This window comes from Phaseolus vulgaris, unplaced genomic scaffold (assembly GCF_000499845.2).
Source record: "Phaseolus vulgaris cultivar G19833 unplaced genomic scaffold, P. vulgaris v2.0 scaffold_104, whole genome shotgun sequence".
NCBI lineage: Eukaryota > Viridiplantae > Streptophyta > Magnoliopsida > Fabales > Fabaceae > Phaseolus > Phaseolus vulgaris.
This window is the reverse complement of record NW_027174139.1, coordinates 57,753-80,290: the sequence shown is the minus strand read 5'-3', so window position 1 is coordinate 80,290 and position 22,538 is coordinate 57,753. Positions and strand designations below refer to the sequence as shown.

At 29.1% G+C, this 22,538-nt stretch overlaps 2 protein-coding genes across 2 annotated transcripts; both read left to right on the top strand.

The window, feature by feature from the left end:
• The first annotated feature begins 8,524 nt into the window (after positions 1-8,524).
• LOC137817522 (uncharacterized) lies at positions 8,525-9,277 on the top strand. The gene has a single exon (XM_068620806.1). The coding sequence runs from the start codon at positions 8,525-8,527 to the stop codon at positions 9,275-9,277; it is 753 nt and encodes a 250-aa protein (XP_068476907.1).
• A 6,134-nt stretch (positions 9,278-15,411) lies between these two features.
• LOC137817524 (uncharacterized) lies at positions 15,412-17,537 on the top strand. Its single transcript, XM_068620809.1, has 3 exons — positions 15,412-15,710; positions 15,866-17,058; positions 17,373-17,537. Exons 1-3 carry the CDS (start codon positions 15,424-15,426, stop codon positions 17,405-17,407), a joined length of 1,515 nt encoding a protein of 504 aa, XP_068476910.1. The 5' UTR covers positions 15,412-15,423; the 3' UTR covers positions 17,408-17,537.
• The last annotated feature ends 5,001 nt before the right edge of the window (positions 17,538-22,538 follow it).

Here is a 22,538-nt window from a genome sequence, read left to right as displayed (position 1 = left end):
TTAGATATCACTATGCAACTTAAGATCTCAACTAGGCTGACACGAATTAACAATCATTATTTGTCTTCACATGAAAAAAAGTATTATAAGAAAAAAAAATACAAAAATAGGGAGAACTAGACCAAAACTCATATGTTAACAAAAAAAATATATAGGTAAACTGTTACAAATTACTCCACATTAAAATTTAAAATTGATAATTATTTTTATTAATATTAAAAAATAAAATAAAAACAATTTTTAATTAATTATAAAAATAATTAGTTATTTAGTAAATAATTTATTCAAAATAAAATAATAAAATAAAATAAAAATAAATTTGTGCACATAGATAATGATTCTCAAAATTTCAATTTTTTTATAACATACAATTATATACATTAATTAAAAAATATTTAAAAAAAGCCACATTCTCGTCAGGATAAAAGAGAAAAATGATTGCGTTTTTTCCCTTTTTATCTTTCTCTTAAATCTAATTTAAATTTTAAAATTATTGCAATCTTAATCATTTCTTGAAAAGATAATGTAATATTGATAAGATGAGTCAGTTTTTCAAGAAAAAAATATTTTAAAATAGATTTAATCAAAATGATAGAAATCTTAAAAATATATATATTTGTTTTTAGGCATTTGTTATAAAATCAACAAATCATATCCTATCTTTATATTATATTCAGTCCTATTTTTCGTTTATATGAATTTATTAGAAGATTTATTTTTCTGTTCAGATTTTGTTGCAACCTTATTATAAATAGAAAGAGGTTTGTGCATGTTCTTCATTCAACATGGGGACCGTAGAAGGAAGAGTGCATGCGTACCACTGTGAGATGCGAAGTAAAGAAGTGCGAGTGAAGATGAAACTCAAAGACATATTGAGGGTTGATGTGGCTATCATTGTTCGATATTATAATCATCATCTACATGCTACTCAAACATCAACCTTATTGAAAACTTCAATTCCCATTAGCTTTCAGAATTTCTTTGAAAATAATGCAGATTTCTTGAGGAGTGTGTTGTTCGACCCACGTTGTTCTTACTGCTTCATCCCAGAAATACTTGATCCAATATCAGCAAAAATTGTTAATATGATTAAAGTAGCCTTGGAATTTGGTGGTGGTCTTGAGTCTGTAGATTCAGAATGCAAAGAATTTCCTTTGAATTTAAACATCATCGTGGATGTAGTTGTAGATGTAGAAAGTGAAGAGGAAGAGGAAGAGGAAGAGGAAGAGGAAGAGGTAGAGACAGAGGTAGAGACAGAGGTAGAGGTAGAGGAAGAGGTAGAGACAGAGGAAGAGACAGAGGAAGAGATGGAACATTATGCAGCAACGATTCCAGCATCTGCAGAAGTCATTGATTCCCTTAAAACGTTCTCAATTTCACCTTTCTTGAAAAAGGAAACTGAGAAGTGCAATATTTGCTTGGAAAATGTTGGCTTTAGAGAGAATGAAGAGAATGTGAAGTTATCATTGTTGCCATGTGAACATGTTTTTCATCATCTTTGTATTGTAAAGTGGTTGCAGACAAGTCACACTTGTCTGTTATGTCGTTACCCTATGCCCGTTCGTAATAACTGATTTGTTTTATTTTCAAAGATAAATTGTATTTTGTATGAAATAAGAATGGGGATTACATAGTTTTTGTTTTCGTATACATTTTACTTCAAAGATTCACAATTTATCATTTAATTTATTTAACAAATATTTGCCTAGATGTTGGATGAGTTGTTCATTTGGGAGTTGTATTGGTCGGGAGTGCTTGAGATCCTGATCCCGAACACTTTAGTGTGATAACTTAGTTGGTCAAGTCCATTTGGAAAATACCTAGCTCGTATATTAAAAAGATAATTAAAATAAAATGACATAGAGAATAACCAAATTAGCTTGGTGTATATATTTTAGATGTAAATAAAAATTGTTAAAGATATAAATTACATGAACTCGTAAAATGAAGGCACATCTTAACAAAATATTCTTGTTGATGAAATTGTTGAAGAAAAGTCTATAAAAAGGGGTTGAGACCTTGAGTAAAGGTAAGTTTTTTTTAGAACTCTACACTGATACAAATTTTACATTTTGATATTCATAGTTTGAATGTTCTCAGTTATATCGTCAGGATGTGATCAACCGATGAACTCCACTCGTCACAAAGCCCTAACATCTTGGTTCAACAATATCAAGCAAAGCCGCTTCAACTCAAAATCCACTTCTTGTCTGACTTTATCAAAGTTCGGCGAGAACAAAAGTATTTTTGAATGTGAATAAAATTTTTTATTGTTGTAAAATTCTAAAACTTTTCTTTGAATTATATAATTTATTATTGGGTATATTCTAAAACTTTTCTTTGAATTATGTAATTTATTATTGAGTATTGAAAGATAATGAGATAATATACGCATAATAGTAAGAGTTATGTTTTTATAGATTTGAGCATATTAAGATTTTCTGCATATAAAATAGATTTTGAAGAAAATAAATTGGATGGATATTTAAGAGAAAAACATGATAACAAGTTAGAAAAATAACTCATTTATTAAATGATTTATTCTTATATTATAAACATGGATTTTATTTTGGAGCAAGATCAAGTATATAAGATATTCTCGTTCTTTGGCACGCGTCTTGTAAATAATATCATATACTTTATTTATTTATTTTTGTTTCCCTTTAAATACTATTTTTTATTCTAATTTCAAATTTAGTTTGATTTATATTTTAAATATGGATAAATTCTATCAATTTGAACTTTTTCAAAGAAATTGAATTTCTATATTATTGTAATATTAATTCATTTTTGTTATTATCAAATATAAAATACTAATAGGCCGAATTTCTTATGAGCTTGATGAATAATAATAAATAATATATATAACTGATTTGTTAAATCTTTTATCTCAATGACTATATAACTGATTTTTTAGAAACAATACATACTTAATCAGATATAACGAATTCATAAGATAATATGAAAAACCTATTCATAAGATAATATGAAAGTACATTCAATGTGGTAGGTAAAATTCGAAATTTGAATTTATTGGTTTATATCTTAAATTCCAATCCATTATTAGTAAAAACATATGTCCTAATTTTAGTAAGTGATTTTTATAATTCTCTCTAGGTGAAAACTAGGGTAGGAAAAATAATAAGTTTTCATCAAAATATAATAATTTTTTTGATTTATTATGAGAATGGATAAATTTTTTATTTGTGTTTTCGATAAATTGAACCTCATCGACACAACTTTGTTTGTAAGAAGTCATGCTCGTGACACACTACCTCTTTTTGATTTCATACACATATAAAATTTATATTATGATAGGACGACCTTGGTTGAAAAAAGTTGTCTTGAAATTGCACATTTGTGACACGATTTTGCTAAATTTTTTTATTAGGATTCAGTGAAGTCATGCCAAATAAAATATTTCTAAAATAAAACAATTAAATTTGTGCATAATTTTAACGAATTCATTTGTTTTATTTGATAATGAAATCATGTAAGTGTAGCGCAACTTCACCTTTGTATTATTTTGCTTATTGTGAAAAAAATGGTGAAATTGTTGATTAGAAGATAGTCACTTCTCATCTCAAACGCAAACTTAGGTCATTCACACACACATAAAGACATACACACATGCACACATAAACACACCGATGTAGAGACACACATACACAAACACATAAATATACATACACACACCCATACACACATTTCTCTTATGAGATGAACGTAAATATTTTAATATTTAGATAAACTTTGAAATACTTTGATATTAACAATACATGTTGGATAACTAAATAATATTCTTGACTAGAGTTGATTTTTTATTTGTAATATGACCACACGTGATTAAAAAACTCTTGACTACAAGAAAATGTAATCAAGATTATCACACAATTACTCATCAGAATACATATACAAGATAATACTCACTCTTTTAAAGAGATATAGAACACAAGATGCTATAAAACCAACTTCGTTTTGCAAACTAAAATGTTATCTCTATATTCATAAGTTTGTCTCTTACTAGTTGTTGTAAATGATCTTTTTTACATCATCTTCAATATATAAAAATTTATGAAAAAGTGATTGCAAATATTTTTCTACCCATTGAAACATTAAAGATGATCATTTTTTTATATTGTGTTTGTCCATGTTGATGTGTTGAGAGATACATAGATGTTTTTCATACAACATTAATTACATATTTTTTTTCAAGCAACAACTTGGTCCTTGACATAACTTACCAAACCTAAGTAAGATGAACTATTATCCAAATTAGAGTAAAAGGCTGTTAGCGTGGAACAACATTAATACCATTTTTCAAAAAATCTTTAATGTCAGACGAATTAGAATAAAATTCTCTATTAGATAGAATACATATTTATAATATTTAAATTCTACCATGAAATACTTAAAATGACAAATTTTTATTCAAGTATAAACTTAAGAGACAAAGATAAGGTGAACAAAAAAAGAAGTACTTTAGTGTTTCATGATCTAAGGTTAAGATAAAGATTACCTTCATATATTACACTTAGTTATGAAAACACTTAAATGGTCATTTGTGAAGACCATTTAATTGATTGACATGATTTTTTAAAAATTATTAAATTATTAAATTTTCATTTTTTGTTGATAAAAAAACTACCAACTTTAAAATTTGTTAAAATTTTGATAGCTAGTTAAATAATAATTTAAAATTAGTTTATAATTTGTTATTAATAATAAAAAATATTTTAAATATCAATATTTTTTTAGTTTATAAAATAATATCTAATTTAGTTAAAATTGTAATTAATTATTTTTGTCTCTAAAATTGATTTATATTTAATATTTTTTTAGTGTATGACGTATTTTAAAATAAAATTGTAAATTAAAATAAATCTTATATTATATATTTAAATAAAGATTAAAACTAAGAAACGAAACTTAAAATAAATAGCTGATCTTCTTAAACTTTTAGATAAAGTGTGTGTATTGGAGATCCCACATCGACTAGAGATTAGAGCCTTACTTAGTATATAAGTGGGTGCAAACCTCAACCCTATGAGCCGGTTTTATGGGGTTGAGTTAGGCTTAAAGTCTACTTCGTAATAACATGTTAGATAACTAAATAATATTCTTGACTAGAGTTGATTTTTTTATTTGTAATATGACCACACATGATTAAAACTCTTGACTACAAGAAAATATAATCAAGATTATCACATACTCATAAGTTTGTCTCTTAATAGTTGTTGTTGTAAACAATCTTCTTTAACATCATCTTCAATATATAAAAATTTATGGAAAATTTATTGCAAATATTTTTCTAACCATTGAAACATTAAAGATGATCATTTTTTTATATTGTGTTTGTCCATGTTGATGTGTTGAGAGATACATAGATGTTTTTCATACAACATTAATTACATTTTTTTTTTCAAGCAACAACTTGGTCCTTGACATAACTTACAAAACCTAAGTCTGATGAACTATTATCCAAATTAGAGTAAAAGACAATTAGAGTGGAACAACATTAATACCGTTTTCAAAAAATCTTTAATGTCATTTAGATAGAATAAATATTTATAATATTTAAATTGTACCATGAAATACTTAAAACCACAAATCTTTATTCAAGTATAAACTTAAGAAACAAAGATAAGGTCAACAAAAGAAGTACTTTAGTGTTTCATATCTAAGTTTAAGATAAAGATTACCTTCATATATTACACTTAGTTATGAAAACACTTAAAAAAACACAATTTAAATGGTCATTTGTGGAGACCATTTAATTGATTGACATGATTTTTTAAAAATTATTAAATTTTAAAATTTTCATTTTTTGCTAATAAAAAAACTTCCAATTTTAAAATTAGTTAAAATTTTGATAGCTAGTTAAATAATAATTTAAAAATTAGTTTATAATTTGTTATTAATAATAAAAAATATTTTAAATATCAATATTCTTTTAGTTTATAAAATAATATCTAATTTATTTAATATAGTAACTAATTATTTTTGTCTCTAAAATTGATTTATATTTAATATCTTTTTAGTGTATGACGTATTTTAAAATAAAATTATAAAATTATAAAATTAAAATAAATATAATATTATATATTTAAATAGAGAGTAAAACTAAGAAACGAAACTTAAAATAAATAGCTGATCTTCTAAAACTTTTAGATAATAAGAAGTGTGAAAAATTTTAAATTAAAAATATATTTTAAATAATTTTCTCTTCCATCCACTCAAATTACATAACTTATTTTTAAATAAGAGAATCAAACAAACTAGTTCAACATAAATATCATATTAAAAAGTAAATTTTAAATTTAATTTAATTTTACATAAGATAATTTAAATTTAATAAGATACTTACATAATATAGTTTAATGTAAGATAATGTAGAATCTTCAATACCATAGAATTAAAATATAACCCTTTTTAACATAATATTACAGATTTTTTATATTTATTTACCAACATAATTTATTGTGTATCCAAAACAAAACTATTAATAATAAAATAAATACCATTGTGACACAAAGAAAAAGTCTAATATGAATCACTTTATATGTAATCATTCAAAAGTATAAAAGTATAAATCTTGAATATCATTTTTCTCCATCATAGTAAAAATATGGATATATACACGTTAATTTTTTTTATAAACATCTATTCTTATAGTTTACTTATGAATATTTAGGAAAGTAGTTTAAACTATAAACGAAAATTAATTTAAAAAAAATATAAAAACAAAAATATTACAAAGTGGACTTTAAGCCTAATTCAACCCCATAAAATGGTTCAAACTCTGATACCATATTACAAAGTGAACTTTAAGTCTAACTCAACCCTATAAAACCGGCTCATGAGGTTAGGTTTGCACCCACTTATATACAATGAAATATCCTCATCAATGAAATGTCTTCATCTCTAGTCGATGTGAGATTTTCAACAGAAAATAATCAAATTTTTACTGAAACAAGTGTAAGATGATTGAAGATGAAGATGATGATAACATGAGCTTTTGAATCTACAGATAACGAACAATGTCTCGAGCAATTTCTTGAGCAACAGAAAAAAAGAGAAAAACCCATTTTATTAGTGCCATCCAACATTTATATGCAACTCCAATAGCCATAGTTGATCTCATCTTCATTCTCATGTCTCTCTGCAAATTTGATTGAAGCCAAAAGAAGATGAAGGAAGTGAGATAAAAGATTAAAAGGGTTGTGTTTGAGTGTTTGCATTTGCTTAAATAATACTAATTATTTACTATGGTTTATCTTTTTTTAACTATAGTATTAACTATGGTTACTGTGCTTACTTGTTATTAATTCACTATGGATAATCTCATAATCTCTAATTGAAAATAATATCTTTATTCCTACATGTTCTCCAAAATTAAGAAAATTATTAAATTTCTTTAATTTAAAATAAATGAATGAATATTTCTTTTAATCCCATGTATTTCATTAATGATATAAATCAATAATTACGTAAGTTGTTGGATTTAAATAGATTTAAATTTTATGAATGCAAAAAATATAATGGGGTAGATAGATTTTGAAGAAAATAAATTGGATGGATATTTCAGTTAATAACATGATAACAAGTTAGAAAAATAACTCATTCATTAAATGATTTATTCTTATATTATAATCATGGATTTTATTTTTGGAGCAAGATCGTGTATATAAGATATTCTCGTTCTTTGACACGCGTCTTGTAAATAATATCATATACTTTTTTATTTTTGTTTCGTTATTATTTTTTATTTTAATTCAAAATTTAGTTTGCTGTATTTTAAATATGGATATACTCTATCAATTTGAACTTTCTCAAAGAAATTGAATTTTTAAATTATTATAATCTTAATTCATTTATGTTATTATCAAATATAAAGTACTAATAGGCTGAATTTCTTATGAGTTTGATGAATAATAATAAATAATATAAATAATTGATTTATTAAATCTTTTATCTCAATGAATATATAACTGATTTGTTAGAAACAGTACATACTTAATCAGATATAACGTATTCGTAGGATAATATGAATAACGTATTCATAAAATAATATGAAAGTAGGTAAAATTCGAATTTGAATTTATTTTTTATATCTTAAATTCCAATCCACTATATTAGTAAAAATATATGTCCTAATTCTAGTAAGTGGTTGCGTTTTTTTCCTATTTATCTTTCTCTTAAATATAATTTAAATTTTAAAATTATTGTAATCTTAATCATTCCTTGAAAAGATAATGTAATATTGATAAGATGAGTGAGTTTTTCAAGAATTTTTTTAAAAAAATAGATTTAATCAAAATGATAGAAATCTTTTATATATATATATATGTGTGTGTTTTTTTAGGAATTTGTTACAAAATCAAAAAATCTTATCCTATCTTTATATTATATTCAACTCTATTTTCTGTTTATATGAATTTATTAGAAGATTTATTTTTCTGTTCAAATTTTGTTACAACCTTATTACAAATAGACAGAGGCTTGTGCATGTTCTTCATTCAACATGGGAACAGTAGAAGGAAGAGTGCATTCGTACCACTATGGGATGCGAACTGAAGAAGTGGGAGTGAAGATCAAACTCAGAGACATATTGAGGGTTGATGTGGCTATCATTGTTCGATATTATAATCATCATCTACATGCTATTCAAACATCAACCTTATTAAAAACTTCAACTCCCATTAGTTGTCAGAATTTCCTTGAAAATAATGCAGATTTCTTGAGGAGTGTGTTATTCGATCCACATTGTTCTTACTGCTTCGTCCCAGAAATGGTTGACCCAGCATCGCAAAAAATTATTAATATGATTCTAGTAGCCTTGGAATTTGGTGGTGGTCATGAGTCTGTGGATTCAGAATGCAAAGAATTTCCTTTGAATTTAGACATCATCGTGGATGTAGTTGCAGATGTAGAATGCGACGAGGAAGAGGAAGAGGAAGAGGAAGAGGTAGAGGAAGAGGAAGAGGTAGAGACAGATGTAGAGACAGAGAAAGACATAGAGGAAGAGATGGAACATTATGCAGCAACAATTCCAGCATCTGCAGAAGCCATTGATTCCCTTAAAACATTCTCAATTTCACCTTTTTTGAAAATTGAAACTGAGAAGTGCAGTATTTGCTTGGAAAATGTTGGCTTTAGAGAAAATGAAGAGAATGTGAAGTTATCATCGTTGCCATGTGAACATGTTTTTCATCATCTTTGTATTGTAAAGTGGCTGCAGACAAGTCACACTTGTCCGTTATGTCGTTATCCATGATGAGTTGTTCAATTAGGAGTTGTATTGGTTGGGAGTGCTTGAGATCTCGATCGCGAACACTTTAGTGTGATAACTCAGTTGGTCGGGTCCATTTGGAAAATACCTAGCTCGTATGTTAAAAAGATAATTAAAATAAAATGACATAGAGAATAACCAAATTAGTTTGATGTATATATTTTAGATGTAAATAAAAATTGTTAAAGATAAAAATTACATGAACTCGTAAAATGAAGGCATATCTTAACAAAATATTCTTGATGATGAAATTGTTAAAGGAAAGCATATAAAAAGGGATTGAGACCTTGAGTAAAGGTAAGTTTTTTTTAGAACTCTACATTGATACAAATTTTACATTTTGGTATTCATAGTTTGAATGCTCTTAGTGATTTGATCGTCGGGGTGTGATCAACCGATAAACTCCACTCGTCACAAAGCCCTAACATCTCGGTTCAACAATATCAAGCAAAGTCGCTTCACTCGAAATCCACCTCTTGTTCGACTTTACCAAAGTTCGGCGAGAACAAAAGTATTTTTGAATGTGAATAATTTTTTATTGTTATAGAATTCTAAAACTTTTCTTTGAATTATATAATTTATTATTGAGTATTGAAAGATAATGAGATAATATACACATAATAGTAAGAGTTATGTTTTTATGGATTTGAACATATTAAAATTTTCTGCATATAAAATAAGATTTTGAAGAAAATAAATTGGATGAATATTTCACATAATAACATGATAACAAGTTAGAAAAATAACTCATTTATTAAATGATTTATTCTTATATTATAAACATGGATTTTTATTTTGGAGCAAGATCATTTATATAAGATATTCTCATTCTTTGGTACGCGTCTTGTAAATAATATCATATACTTTTTTTATTTTATTTTTGTTTCCCTTTAAATACTTTTTTTTATTCTAATTTCAAATTTAGTTTGATTTATATTTTAAATATGGATAAATTCTATCAATTTGAACTTTTTCAAAGAAATTGAATTTCTATATTATTGTAATATTAATTCATTTTTGTTATTATCAAATATAAAATACTAATAGGCCGAATTTCTTATGAGCTTGATGAATAATAATAAATAATATATAAAACTGATTTATTAAATCTTTTATCTCAATGACTATATAACTGATTTTTTAGAAACAGTACATACTTAATCAGATATAACGTATTTATAAGATAATATGAAGAACCTATTCATAAGATAATATGAAAGTACTTTAAATGTGGTAGGCAAAATTCGAAATTTGAATTTATTTGTTTATATCTTAAATTCTAATCCACTATATTAGTAAAAACATATGTCCTAATTTTAGTAAGTGATTTTTATAATTCTCTCTAGGTGAAAACTAGGGTAGGAAAAATAATAAGTTTTTCATCAAAATATAATAATTTCTTTGATTTATTATGAGAATGGATAATTTTTTTATTTGTGTTTTCGATAAATTGTATCTTGTCGACACAACTTTGTTTGTAAAAAGTCATGCTCGTGACACACGACCTCTATTTGATTTCATACACATATCAAATTTATACTATGATAGGACGACTTTGGTTGAAAAAAGTTATCTTCAAATTATGCATTTCTGACACAATTTTGCTAAATTTTTTGATTAGGATTAAGTGAAGTCATGCATGAGTGGCATGACTTCATTGTAAAATAAAACAACTAAAGTTGTGCAAAATTCTAACGAATTCATTTGTTTTATTTGACATTGAAATCATGTAAGCGTAGCGCGACTTCACCTTTGTATTATTTTGCTTATTGTAAAAAAAAATGGTGAAATTGTTGATTAGAAGATAGTCACTTCTTATCTCAAACGCAAACTTAGGTCATTCACACAGACATAAAAACATACACACATGCACACATAAACACACAGATGTAGAGGCACACATACACAAACACATAAATATACAGACAGACACCCATACACACATTTTCCTTATGAGATGAACACAAATATTTTAATATTTAGATAAACTTTGAAATACTTTGATATTAATAATACATGTGTTGGAGATCCCACATCGACTAGAGATTAGAGCCTTACTTAGTATATAAGTGGGTGCAAACCTCAACCCTATGAGCCGGTTTTATGGGGTTGAGTTAGGCTTAAAGTCCACTTCGTAATATGGTATCAGAGCCATTTCGAGCCTATCCTAGCGAGTGTTTGTGTTGGGCCTATCGTGCCACCCGCTATCGGGCCGTTATCAGACCACCCATAATATATAGTCTCACGCACGAGTTGGTAGTCTCGGCGTGAGGGGGGTGTGTTGGAGATCCCACATCGACTAGAGATTAGAGCCTTTCATTGTATATAAGTGGGTGCAAACCTCAACTCTATGAGCCGGTTTTATGGGGTTGAGTTAGGCTTAAAGTCCACTTCGTAATATGGTATCAGAGCCATTTTCGAGCCTATCCTAGCGAGTGTTTCTGTTGGGCCTATCGTGCCACCCGCTATCGGGCCGCTATTGGACCACCCATAATATATAGTCCCACGCACAAGTTGACAGTCTCGGCGTGAGGGGGGTGTGTTGGAGATCCCACATCGACTAGAGATTAGAGCCTTACTTAGTATATAAGTGGGTGCAAACCTCAACCCTATGAGCCGGTTTTATGGGGTTGAGTTAGGCTTAAAGTCCATTTCGTAATAACATGTTAGATAACTAAATAATATTCTTGACTAGTGTTGAATTTTTTATTTGTAATATGACCACACGTGATTAAAACTCTTGACTACAAGAAAATATAATCAAGATTATCACATAATTACTCACCAGAAGAAGACGTATACAAGATAATATTCACTCTTTTAAAGAGATAAAGAACACAACATGTTATATAAACCAACTAGATTTTGCAAACTAAAATTTTATCTCTATATTCATAAGTTTGTCTCTTAATAGTTGTTGTAAATGAATTTTTTACCTCATCTTCAATATATAAAAATTTATGAAAAAGTTATTGCAAATATTTGTGAAGATCAAACTTATATAAAAATTTATGATCTTCATATATTACACTTAGTTATGAAAACACTTAAATGGTCATTTGTGAAGACCATTTAATTGATTGACATGATTTTTTAAAAATTATTAAATTATTAAATTTTCATTTTTTTTTCTAATAAAAAACTTCCAACTTTAAAATTAGTTAAAATTTTGATAGCTAGTTAAATAATAATTTAAAAATTAGTTTATAATTTGTTATTAATAATAAAAAATATTTTAAATATCAATATTCTTTTAGTTTATAAAATAATATTTAATTTAGTTAATATAGTAACTAATTATTTTTGTCTCTAAAATTGATTTATATTTAATATCTTTTTAGTGTATGACGTATTTTAAAATAAACTTATAAAGTTAAAATAAATATAATATTATATACTTAAATAGAGATTAAAACTAAGAAACGAAACTTAAAATAAATAGCTGATCTTCTTAAACTTTTAGATAATAAGAAGTGTGAAAAATTTTAAATTAAAAATATATTTTAAATAAATTTTTCTTCCATCCACTCAAATTACATAACTTATTTGTTCAAAATAAATATCATATTAAAAAGTAAATTTTAAATTTAATTTAACTTTACATAAGATAATTTAAATTTAATAAGATACCTACACAATATAGTTTAATGTAAGATAATGTAGAATCTTCAATACCATAGAATTAAAATATAACCCTTTTTAACATAGTATTACAGATTTTTTATATTTATCTACCAACATAATTTATTGTGTATCCAAAACAAAACTATTAATAATAAAATAAATACCATTGTGACACAAAGAAAAAGTCTAATATGAATCACTTTATATATAATCATTCAAAAGTATAAAAGTATAAATCTTGAACATCATTTTTTTTATAAACATCTATTCTTATAGTTTACTTATAAATACTTAGGAAAGTAGTTTAAACTATAAACGAAAATCAATTTAAAAAATATATAAAAACGAAAATATTACAAAGTTGACTTTAAATCTAATTCAACCCCATAAAATGAGTTCAAAATGACTCTGATACCATATTACAAAGTGGACTTTAAGTCTAACTCAACCTCATAAAACCGGCTCATGAGGTTGAGGTTTGCACCTACTTATATACAATGAAATATTCTCATCAATGAAATGTCTCCATCTCTAGTCGATGTGAGATCTCCAACAGAAAAACATATTTAACTAAAAATAATCAAATTCTTACTAAAAACAACTGTAAGATGATTGATGATGAAGATGATGATAACATGAGCTTTTGAATCTACAGATAACGAACAATGTCTCTAACAATTTCTTGAGCAACAGAAAAAAAGAGAAAAACCCATTTTGTTAGTGCCATCCAACATTTATATGCAACTCCAATAGCCATAGTTGATCTCATCTTCATTCTCATGTCTCTCTGCAAATTTTATTGAAGCCAAAAGAAGAATGAAAGAAGAAAAATTAGCAGAGATTATTAGAAGATGAAGGAAGTGAGGAAAAAGATTAGAGGGTTGTGTTTGATTGTTTGCATTTGCTTAAGTAATACTAATTATTTACTATGGTTTATCTTTTTCTAACTATAGTATTAACTATGGTTACTGTGCTTACTTGTTATTAATTCACTATGGATAATCTCATAATCTCTAATTGAAAATAATATCTTTATTCCTATATGTTCTCCAAAATAAAGAAAATTATTAAATTTCTTTAATTTAAAATAAATGAATGAATATTTCTTTTAATCCCATGTATTTCATTAATGATATAAATCAATAATTAAGTAAGTTGTTGGATTTAAATTTTATGAATGCAAAAAATATAATGGGGTAGATAGATTTTGAAGAAAATAAATTGGATGGATATTTCAGAGAATAACATGATAACAAGTTAGAAAAATAACTCATATATTAAATGATTTATTCTTATATTATAAACATTGATTTTATTTTGGAGCAAGATCGTGTGTATAAGATATTCTCGTTCTTTTGCAGCGTCTGGTAAATAATATCATATACTTTTTTATTTTTGTTTCCGTTATTATTTTTTATTCTAATTTAAAATTTAGTTTGATTTATTTTAAATATGGATATACTCTATCAATTTGAACTTTTTCAAAGAAATTGAATTTTTAGATTATTGTAATCTTAATTCATTTTTGTTATTATCAAATATAAAATACTAATAGGCCGAATTTCTTATGTTCTTGATTAATAATAATATATATAACTGATTTGTTAGAAACAGTACATACTTAATCAGATATAACGTATTCATAAGATAATATGAATAACGTATTCATAAGATAATATGAAAAACCTATTCATAAGATAATATGAAAGTACTTTAAATATGGTAGGTAAAATTCGAATTTTGAATTTATTTTTTTATATCTTAAATTCCAATCCACTATATTAGTAAAAACATATGTACTAATTCTAGTTTTTTCCCCTATTTATCTTTCTCTTAAACATAATTTAAATTTTAAAATTATTCTAATCTTAATCATTATTTGAAAATTTAATGTAATATTGATAAGATGAGTGAGTTTTTCAAGAAAAAAATATTTTAAAATAGATTTAATCAAAATGGTAGAAATTAAATATATATATATATATATATATATATTATATTCAACTCTATTTTCCGTTTATATGAATTTATTAGAAAATTTATTTTTCTGTTCAGATTTTGTTGTAACCTTATTATAAATACACAGAGGCTTATACATGTTCTTCATTCAACATGGAAACAGTAGAAGGAAGAGTGCATTCGTATCATTGTGAGATGAGAATATTACATTCTTCATCGTCAAGGTAGGTTTGCAACAAGGTCTTCACTACATGAAAATCATCAGGTTTAGGATCGAAAAATGAAAAATCAGCTTGGACAACTCCCTGCAACAACACAACTATTTCAATTAAACTTAATGGTCCGTGACCATGTTTTCAGCCACAACGCCAAAGTTTATGGAGCTTCTGCTACTGCAAACCTTGATCTCAGTAATCCAAAGTTGAATTAGAAACAGTTTACAATGTAAAAAATATATCAGGATTAGGTAAGAGGTCTTACATCAAAATCCTCGTCGGAAGACTCGGAATGTTCCGGTTTGGAAAAATCCTTGATAAAGAATATATGTTATGTTTTTATTGGGCCTTTCTGTTTTTTGGGCCTCTGGATCTTTGGGCTTTTATTTCTGTTTTTCCTTTCCAACACCATATATTCACTCTTGTAATGCTTTGACAGTTTGGTTTTTCAGTAATATTGAATTGATATTCCTTTTTCCCTTTCTTCTTCTTTTTCACGACATTGCTTTACCCTATCTCTGTTCTACTCATTGCAACCTTAGGGTTTCTCTACCTCTTGCTTCTTGTTTCTCTCTTGTTAATCAGGGCTTCTTCCTTGGACTCATTTCAAGCTTCCGCAGGTTTGCTCTATCAGTTGCATAGTCTTGCGTCGACTCTGTTATGGTATCAGATCTCTTCCTTTGAAGAGCTCTGCTGCGCAGTCTACTCTCCTTTCATCTGCTCTTTCTTTATGAATCTTTTATGTGCTTACGACCTGTTTCTTGTTTTCTTTTAGCGAAATGGCAGAAGGGCGAACAACGAGAACAACTACACCAACGTTGGAACCCTCCACAAGCAGTTACCTTTATCTTCATCCTGGTGAGAATCCAGCAGCTTCATTGGTCTCGCCAGTGCTTGACTCGACGAATTACCATTCCTGGAGTAGGTCCATCATAACAGCGCTGAGTGCAAAGAATAAGGTGGAATTCGTTTTGGGTACTCATCCCTGTCCACCAACGAACGACTCTACATATTCAGCTTGGATTAGATGCAACAACATGGTTATTTCGTGGTTAGTACATTCGGTATCTCTCCCTATTAGACAAAGTATTATTTGGATGGATGTAGCTGTCGATATCTGGAACGACTTGAAAACCAGATATTCGCAAGGTGATCTCTCTAGGATTTCTGATTTGCAATCTGAAGCATCCTCATTGAGTCAGAATGATTTATCTGTCACTGACTATTTTACGAAACTCAGAATTATTTGGGATGAGCTTGATAACTTTCGACCTAACCCTGTTTGTGTTTGTCAAGTTAAGTGTACTTGCTCTGTAGCTTCTGATATCAGTAAAAGAAAACGCGAAGACCAAGCTATGCAATTTCTAGGTGGGCTTAATGACCAATTCAACAACATTCGATTGCACGTTCTTCTCATGGAACCGGTACCACCTATTTCTAAATTTTTTTCTTTGGTAGCCCAACAAGAACGTCAATTAGCAAGTAACTTTTTGATTCCGAATATTAACCATACTAGTGCTAGTCGTAATTCTGCTCCTACTTGCTCTTTCTGTGGAAAATTTGGTCACACTGAGAATATTTGCTTCAAAAAGGTGGGGTTTCTCAATCAGGAAAATAAAATTTTTAGGTTCAATAGCAATAGAAAGATTTGTACCCATTGCGGCAAGAATGGTCATACCATTGATACTTCTTACAGGAAACATGGTTTCCCTCCGGGTTATAACCCACCTAATAGCAGGACCACTCCTTTACTCAATGCTAATGTAACTGATGATGTTTCTTCTGAAATTTGTCAACAAGAACAGATAAATGGGGACATGCCCTCTGTATTCACAACCCAACAATATCAAGTCTTATCAGCACTGATCAAGCAAAACTCCATCAATAATGTTGCAAACCAGCCCCCTGTACAGTTGAATCAAGTGGGCTCTTTTGCTGTCAATAAAGATCAAAAGGATTCTTCAACGGGTAATGTCATTTTCTCTAATGTCTACACTACTGTTAAAGGTTCTTGGATATTAGATTCAGGAGCAACTGATCATGTTTGTACTTGTTTATCTGATTTTACATCATATAAAATTATTAAACCTGTCCTTATTAGTTTGCCGAATGGTCATCGGTTTTATACTAGTTGTTCTGGAACTGTGGCTTTTAATGATAAACTTTACCTTACTGATGTTCTATATGTGCCTGAGTTTACCTTCAATCTTGTTTCTGCATCCAAACTTGCTTTAAATTTGAACTGTCATTTGATTTTCTCATCTAAGAATTGTGTGATACAGGACAATTTAACGAAAGAGAAGATTGGTATAGTTGAGGCCAAAAATGGCTTGTATGTCTTTCATCCTTCTATCTTTCAAAGAAATGCCCCCAACAGATACATTCCTTCTGTTCATTGTGTTTCTAAGGATGTTAATGTGTGGCACAATAGACTGGGACATCTTTCTAATGAAAGAATGCATGTTTTGAGATCTATATACCCCTGTATTTCTGTTCAAAAACCTTATATGTGTGATACTTGCCATAGAGCAAAACAAAGAAAACTCTCTCTCCCTTTAAGTAATTCCAATACTTCTAATATCTTTGATCTTTTACATATGGATATTTGGGGCCCTTATTCTATTATTTCCATGCATGGTTTTCGATATTTTTTAACTATTGTGGACGATTTTTCTCGTTATACTTGGGTAATTCCTATGTGCATGAAATCTGAAGTTAGAACACACATTATTAGTTTTTATCTTATGTTGAAAATCATTTTCACACCACTGTCAAAACTATACGCACTGATAATGGTGCTGAATTTGCCATGAATAATCTGTTTTCTTCTAAAGGCATAATCCATCAAAAAACTTGTGTTGAGACACCGAAACAAAACGGTATTGCCGAACGTAAACACCAACATATTCTTAATGTTACTCGTGCTTTGCTTTTTCAAGCCAATTTACCCCCATCTTTTGGCAATTTGCTGTTTTGCATGCTGTTTTACTAATTAATTGTATTCCAACCCCTTTATTGCAAAACATGACTCCTTACGAAAAGTTACATGGCTTTCTTTATGATATTTCTTCTTTGCGTGTTATCGGTTGTCTTTGTTATTCTAGCACTATTACTTCTCACAGAAAGAAACTTGATGACAGATCTGTGTTTGGTATTTTTTTAGGTTTTCAACCTCACACTAAAGGTTACCTTTTTTCTTAATCTTAAAAATCATAAAATTGAGATCTCAAGACATACTGTCTTTTATGAAAATATCTTTCCATATAATTTGAAAGATGATAAAAATGATAGTCCCAACAATTTGTCTCTGCCTATTCCAAAGTCTTACAATTCAAACTATGATTTTTTTTTCTGACAATTGCAATACTGCTACTGAGCTCATTATACCCACTGGATATATGACTAATCCTTCACCAAGGAGATCAACCAGGGCAAAGAGACCTCCCGCTTACCTTCAGGACTTCAATATTGATCCGTCATCTACAAACAGTATAAGTACTAAATATCCCATTACTGATTTTGTATCATATTCTGCTTTATCTCCTAATTTTAAAAGTCTTATTGCTTCCTTTTCTTCTTCTATTGAACCCAAAAATTATGAGGATGCTTCCAAACATGACTGCTGGAAAAAGGCCATGGCGGACGAACTAGAAGCTCTCTCAGCTAATCATACATGGATTCTTGTGCCTCTGCCAACGGGAAAGAAAGCAATTGGATGCCGATGGATTTACAAACTCAAACACAAATCTGATGGCACGATTGATCGCTACAAAGCACGCCTCGTTGCCAAGGGTTACGCACAACTTGAAGGACTCGACTTCCTTGACACCTTTGCCCCGGTCGCAAAGCTGACTACCCTGCGCTTGTTACTTGCGCTGGCTGCTTCTCATAATTGGAATCTGAAACAGCTAGATGTTAACAACGCCTTTCTTCATGGAGAGTTACTTGAAGAAGTCTACATGAAGCCACCACCTGGAGTTGTTGTTCCTAATTCCAATATTGTCTGCAAACTGCAACGCTCCCTCTATGGTCTACGTCAGGATGGCAGACAATGGTACGCCAAATTATCCAGTTTTTTACTTAATAATGGTTACATTATATCTACTGCTGATCATTCATTATTCTTAAAAACTACCAATAATCACATAACTGCTCTTCTTGTGTATGTTGATGACATTGTTCTCAACGGGAACAATATTGAGGAAATCACCCACATCACCAATCTGCTGCATCAACATTTTAAAATCAAGAATCTGGGCGATCTCAATTTCTTCCTTGGTCTGGAAGTTGCCAGAAACAGCACTGGAATCCACCTTTCACAATGCAAATATACCATGGATCTTCTTCATGAATCAGGAATGCTTGGATGTGCCCTTGTTCCAACACCTATGGTTCATTCTTCACCTCCATCTAGCACTCAAGGTGTCCCTCTAGATGCTGCAGAATCATCCTCTTACCACCAAAGACTGCTAGGACGCCTTATCTACTTGACAAACACAAGACCAGACATTGCCTTCAGCGTGAACAAGCTCAGCACCTACCACCGTTCATCATCAGGCTGTTTTTCGCATCCTTCGATACCTCAAGAATGCACCTGGCCATGGAATTTTTCTTTCAGCAGCAAGCACAACCCAACTCAAGGCATACAATGATTCAGATTGGGCAACTTGTACTGAGACAAGAAAATCAGTTACAGGTTTCTCTATTTATCTAGGCGACTCTCTCATTTCCTGGAAATCAAAAAAGCAACAGACCATATCCAGAAGTTCATCAGAAGCTGAGTATAGAGCTCTCGCAGCCACCACTTGTGAGATACAATGGCTATCCTATCTGCTCCATGATTTCCACATTCCTTTCATTCAACCAGCCACACTTTACTGTGATAATCAGTCAGCAATACAAATTGCTTCCAATCAAGTATTCCATGAATGGACCAAACATATAGAAATCGACTGCCATCTGGTTAGGGAAAAACTACATGCTGGACTGATCAAGTTACTTCCCATCCCTTCTTCCACGCAGATAGCAGATATATTCACTAAGCTTTTACCTCCTTCCATCTTTAACGTGCTTCAATCCAAGCTGGGAATGAAGAACTTATACTCCCAGCTTAAGGGGGGGGGGGTGATAAAGAAAATATGTTATGTTTTTATTGGGCCTTTCTGTTTTTTGGGCCTCTGGATCTTTGGGCTTTTATTTCTGTTTTTCCTTTCCAACACCATATATTCACTCTTGTAATGCTTTGACAGTTTGGTTTTTTCAGTAATATTGAATTGATATTCCTTTTTCCCTTTCTTCTTCTTTTTCACGACATTGCTTTACCCTCTCTCTGTTCTACTCATTGCAACCTTAGGGTTTATCTACCTCTTGCTTCTTGTTTCTCTCTTGTTAATCAGAGCTTCTTCCTTGGACTCATTTCAAGCTTCCGCAGGTTTGCTCTATCAATTGCATAGTCTTGCGTCGACTCTGTTAATCCTCTCCGTCAACTCCCTTAAACAACAACACGCATTATTCCGATTAATCTTAGCAGTTCAATGTCGAATTAGAAACATTACATTTATAAGAAACACACAAGGATTGCGATAAGAGGTCTTACATCCAAATGACGGTGGGAAGAGTGGGACGCTACGAATCAAATTTTTGTTACCTCTCTTCTCCGCTACGAATCTTCAGTTCAGACATTTGTTTGAAAAACCCTAGAAGTTGAAGGTTTCTTCTCTTTGTATTAGAAAAAAATATATATATTGATTTTAACACAGATATAGTTTATTGTTTCAAATAATTTTTAAGTAATATGGTCTATTAAAAATATGTGCTTGTATTAAAAAATATTGATAATCATGAACTAAGAAATGAATGTTATTTTAACTTTCAATATAATAAATTATTTAGAATAAATTTAAAATGAATAGGAATAATTGTTTGAAAACTTATTTTATAAAATATTTAAATAATATTGCGTATCTCATTCTACATAATCAATTATATATTATTCTCAATCAAATCTAAACATAATCAATTATATATTGTTTTGAACAAATCAATATTTAATATCTGTTGCGTGATATTTTTATTAAACCTGAAAATCTTAATTCTATGAATCACTTCACGTGGAAATATGGTCTAATTTCTCAGTAGACATGGTTATCCAATAAGAAAAAAGCAATACTTTGTTTACCTCAAATTAAAAATATTATTAAAAAACTAATTATTACAGTGTCTTTTAAAAGAGGAAAATGATTGCCTTTTTTTCCCTTTTTATCTTTCTCTTAAATACAATTTAAATTTTAAAATTATTGCAATCTTAATCTTGAAAAGATAATGTAATATTGATAAGATGAGTGAGATTTTCAAGAAAAAAAATATATTTTGAAATAGATTTAATCAAAATGATAGAAATCTTAAAAATATATATATGTTTTTAGGAATTTGTTAAAAATCAAGAAATCTTATCCTATCTTTATATTATATTCAACCCTGTTTTTCATTTATATGAATTTATTAGAAGATTTATTTTTCTGTTTAGATTTTGTTGCAACCTTATTATAAATAGACAGAGGCTTGTGCATGTTCTTCATTCAACATGGGAACCGTAGAAGGAAGAGTGCATTCGTACCACTATGAGATGGGAACTGAAGAAGTGGGAGTGAAGATCAAACCCACAGACATATTGAGGGTTGATGTGGCTATCATTGTTCGATATTATAATCATCATCTACATGCTATTCAAACATCAACCTTATTAAAAACTTCAACTCCCATTAGCTGTCAGAATTTCTTTGAAAATAATGCAGATTTCTTGAGGAGTGTGTTGTTCGACCCACGCTGTTCTTACTGCTTCATCCCAGAAATTGTTTACCCAGCATCGCAAAAAATTGTTAATATGATTCAAGGAGCCTTGGAATTTGGTGGTGATTCTGAGTCTGTGGATTCAGAATGCAAAGAATTGCCTTTGAATTTAGACATCATCGTGGATGTAGTTGCAGATGTAGAATGCGACGAGGAAGAGGAAGAGGTAGAGATAGATGTAGAGGAAGAGGTAGAGACAGATGTAGAGACAGAGGAAGAGACAGAGGAAGAGACAGAGGAAGATACAGAGGAAGAGATGGAACATTATGCAGCAACGATTCCAGCATCTGCAGAAGCCATTGATTCACTTAAAACGTTCTCAATTTCACCTTTCTTGAAAATGGAAACTGAGAAGTGCAGTATTTGCTTGGAAAATGTTGGCTTTAGAGAGAATGAAGAGAATGTGAAGTTATCGTTGTTGCCATGTGAACATGTTTTTCATCATCTCTGTATTGTAAAGTGGTTGCAGACAAGTCACACTTGTCCGTTATGTCGTTATCCTATGCTTGTTAGTCATAATTGATTTATTTTATTTTTTAAAAAAAATTGTATTTTGTACAATATAAGAATGAAGATTACATAGCTTTTAGTTTTTATAT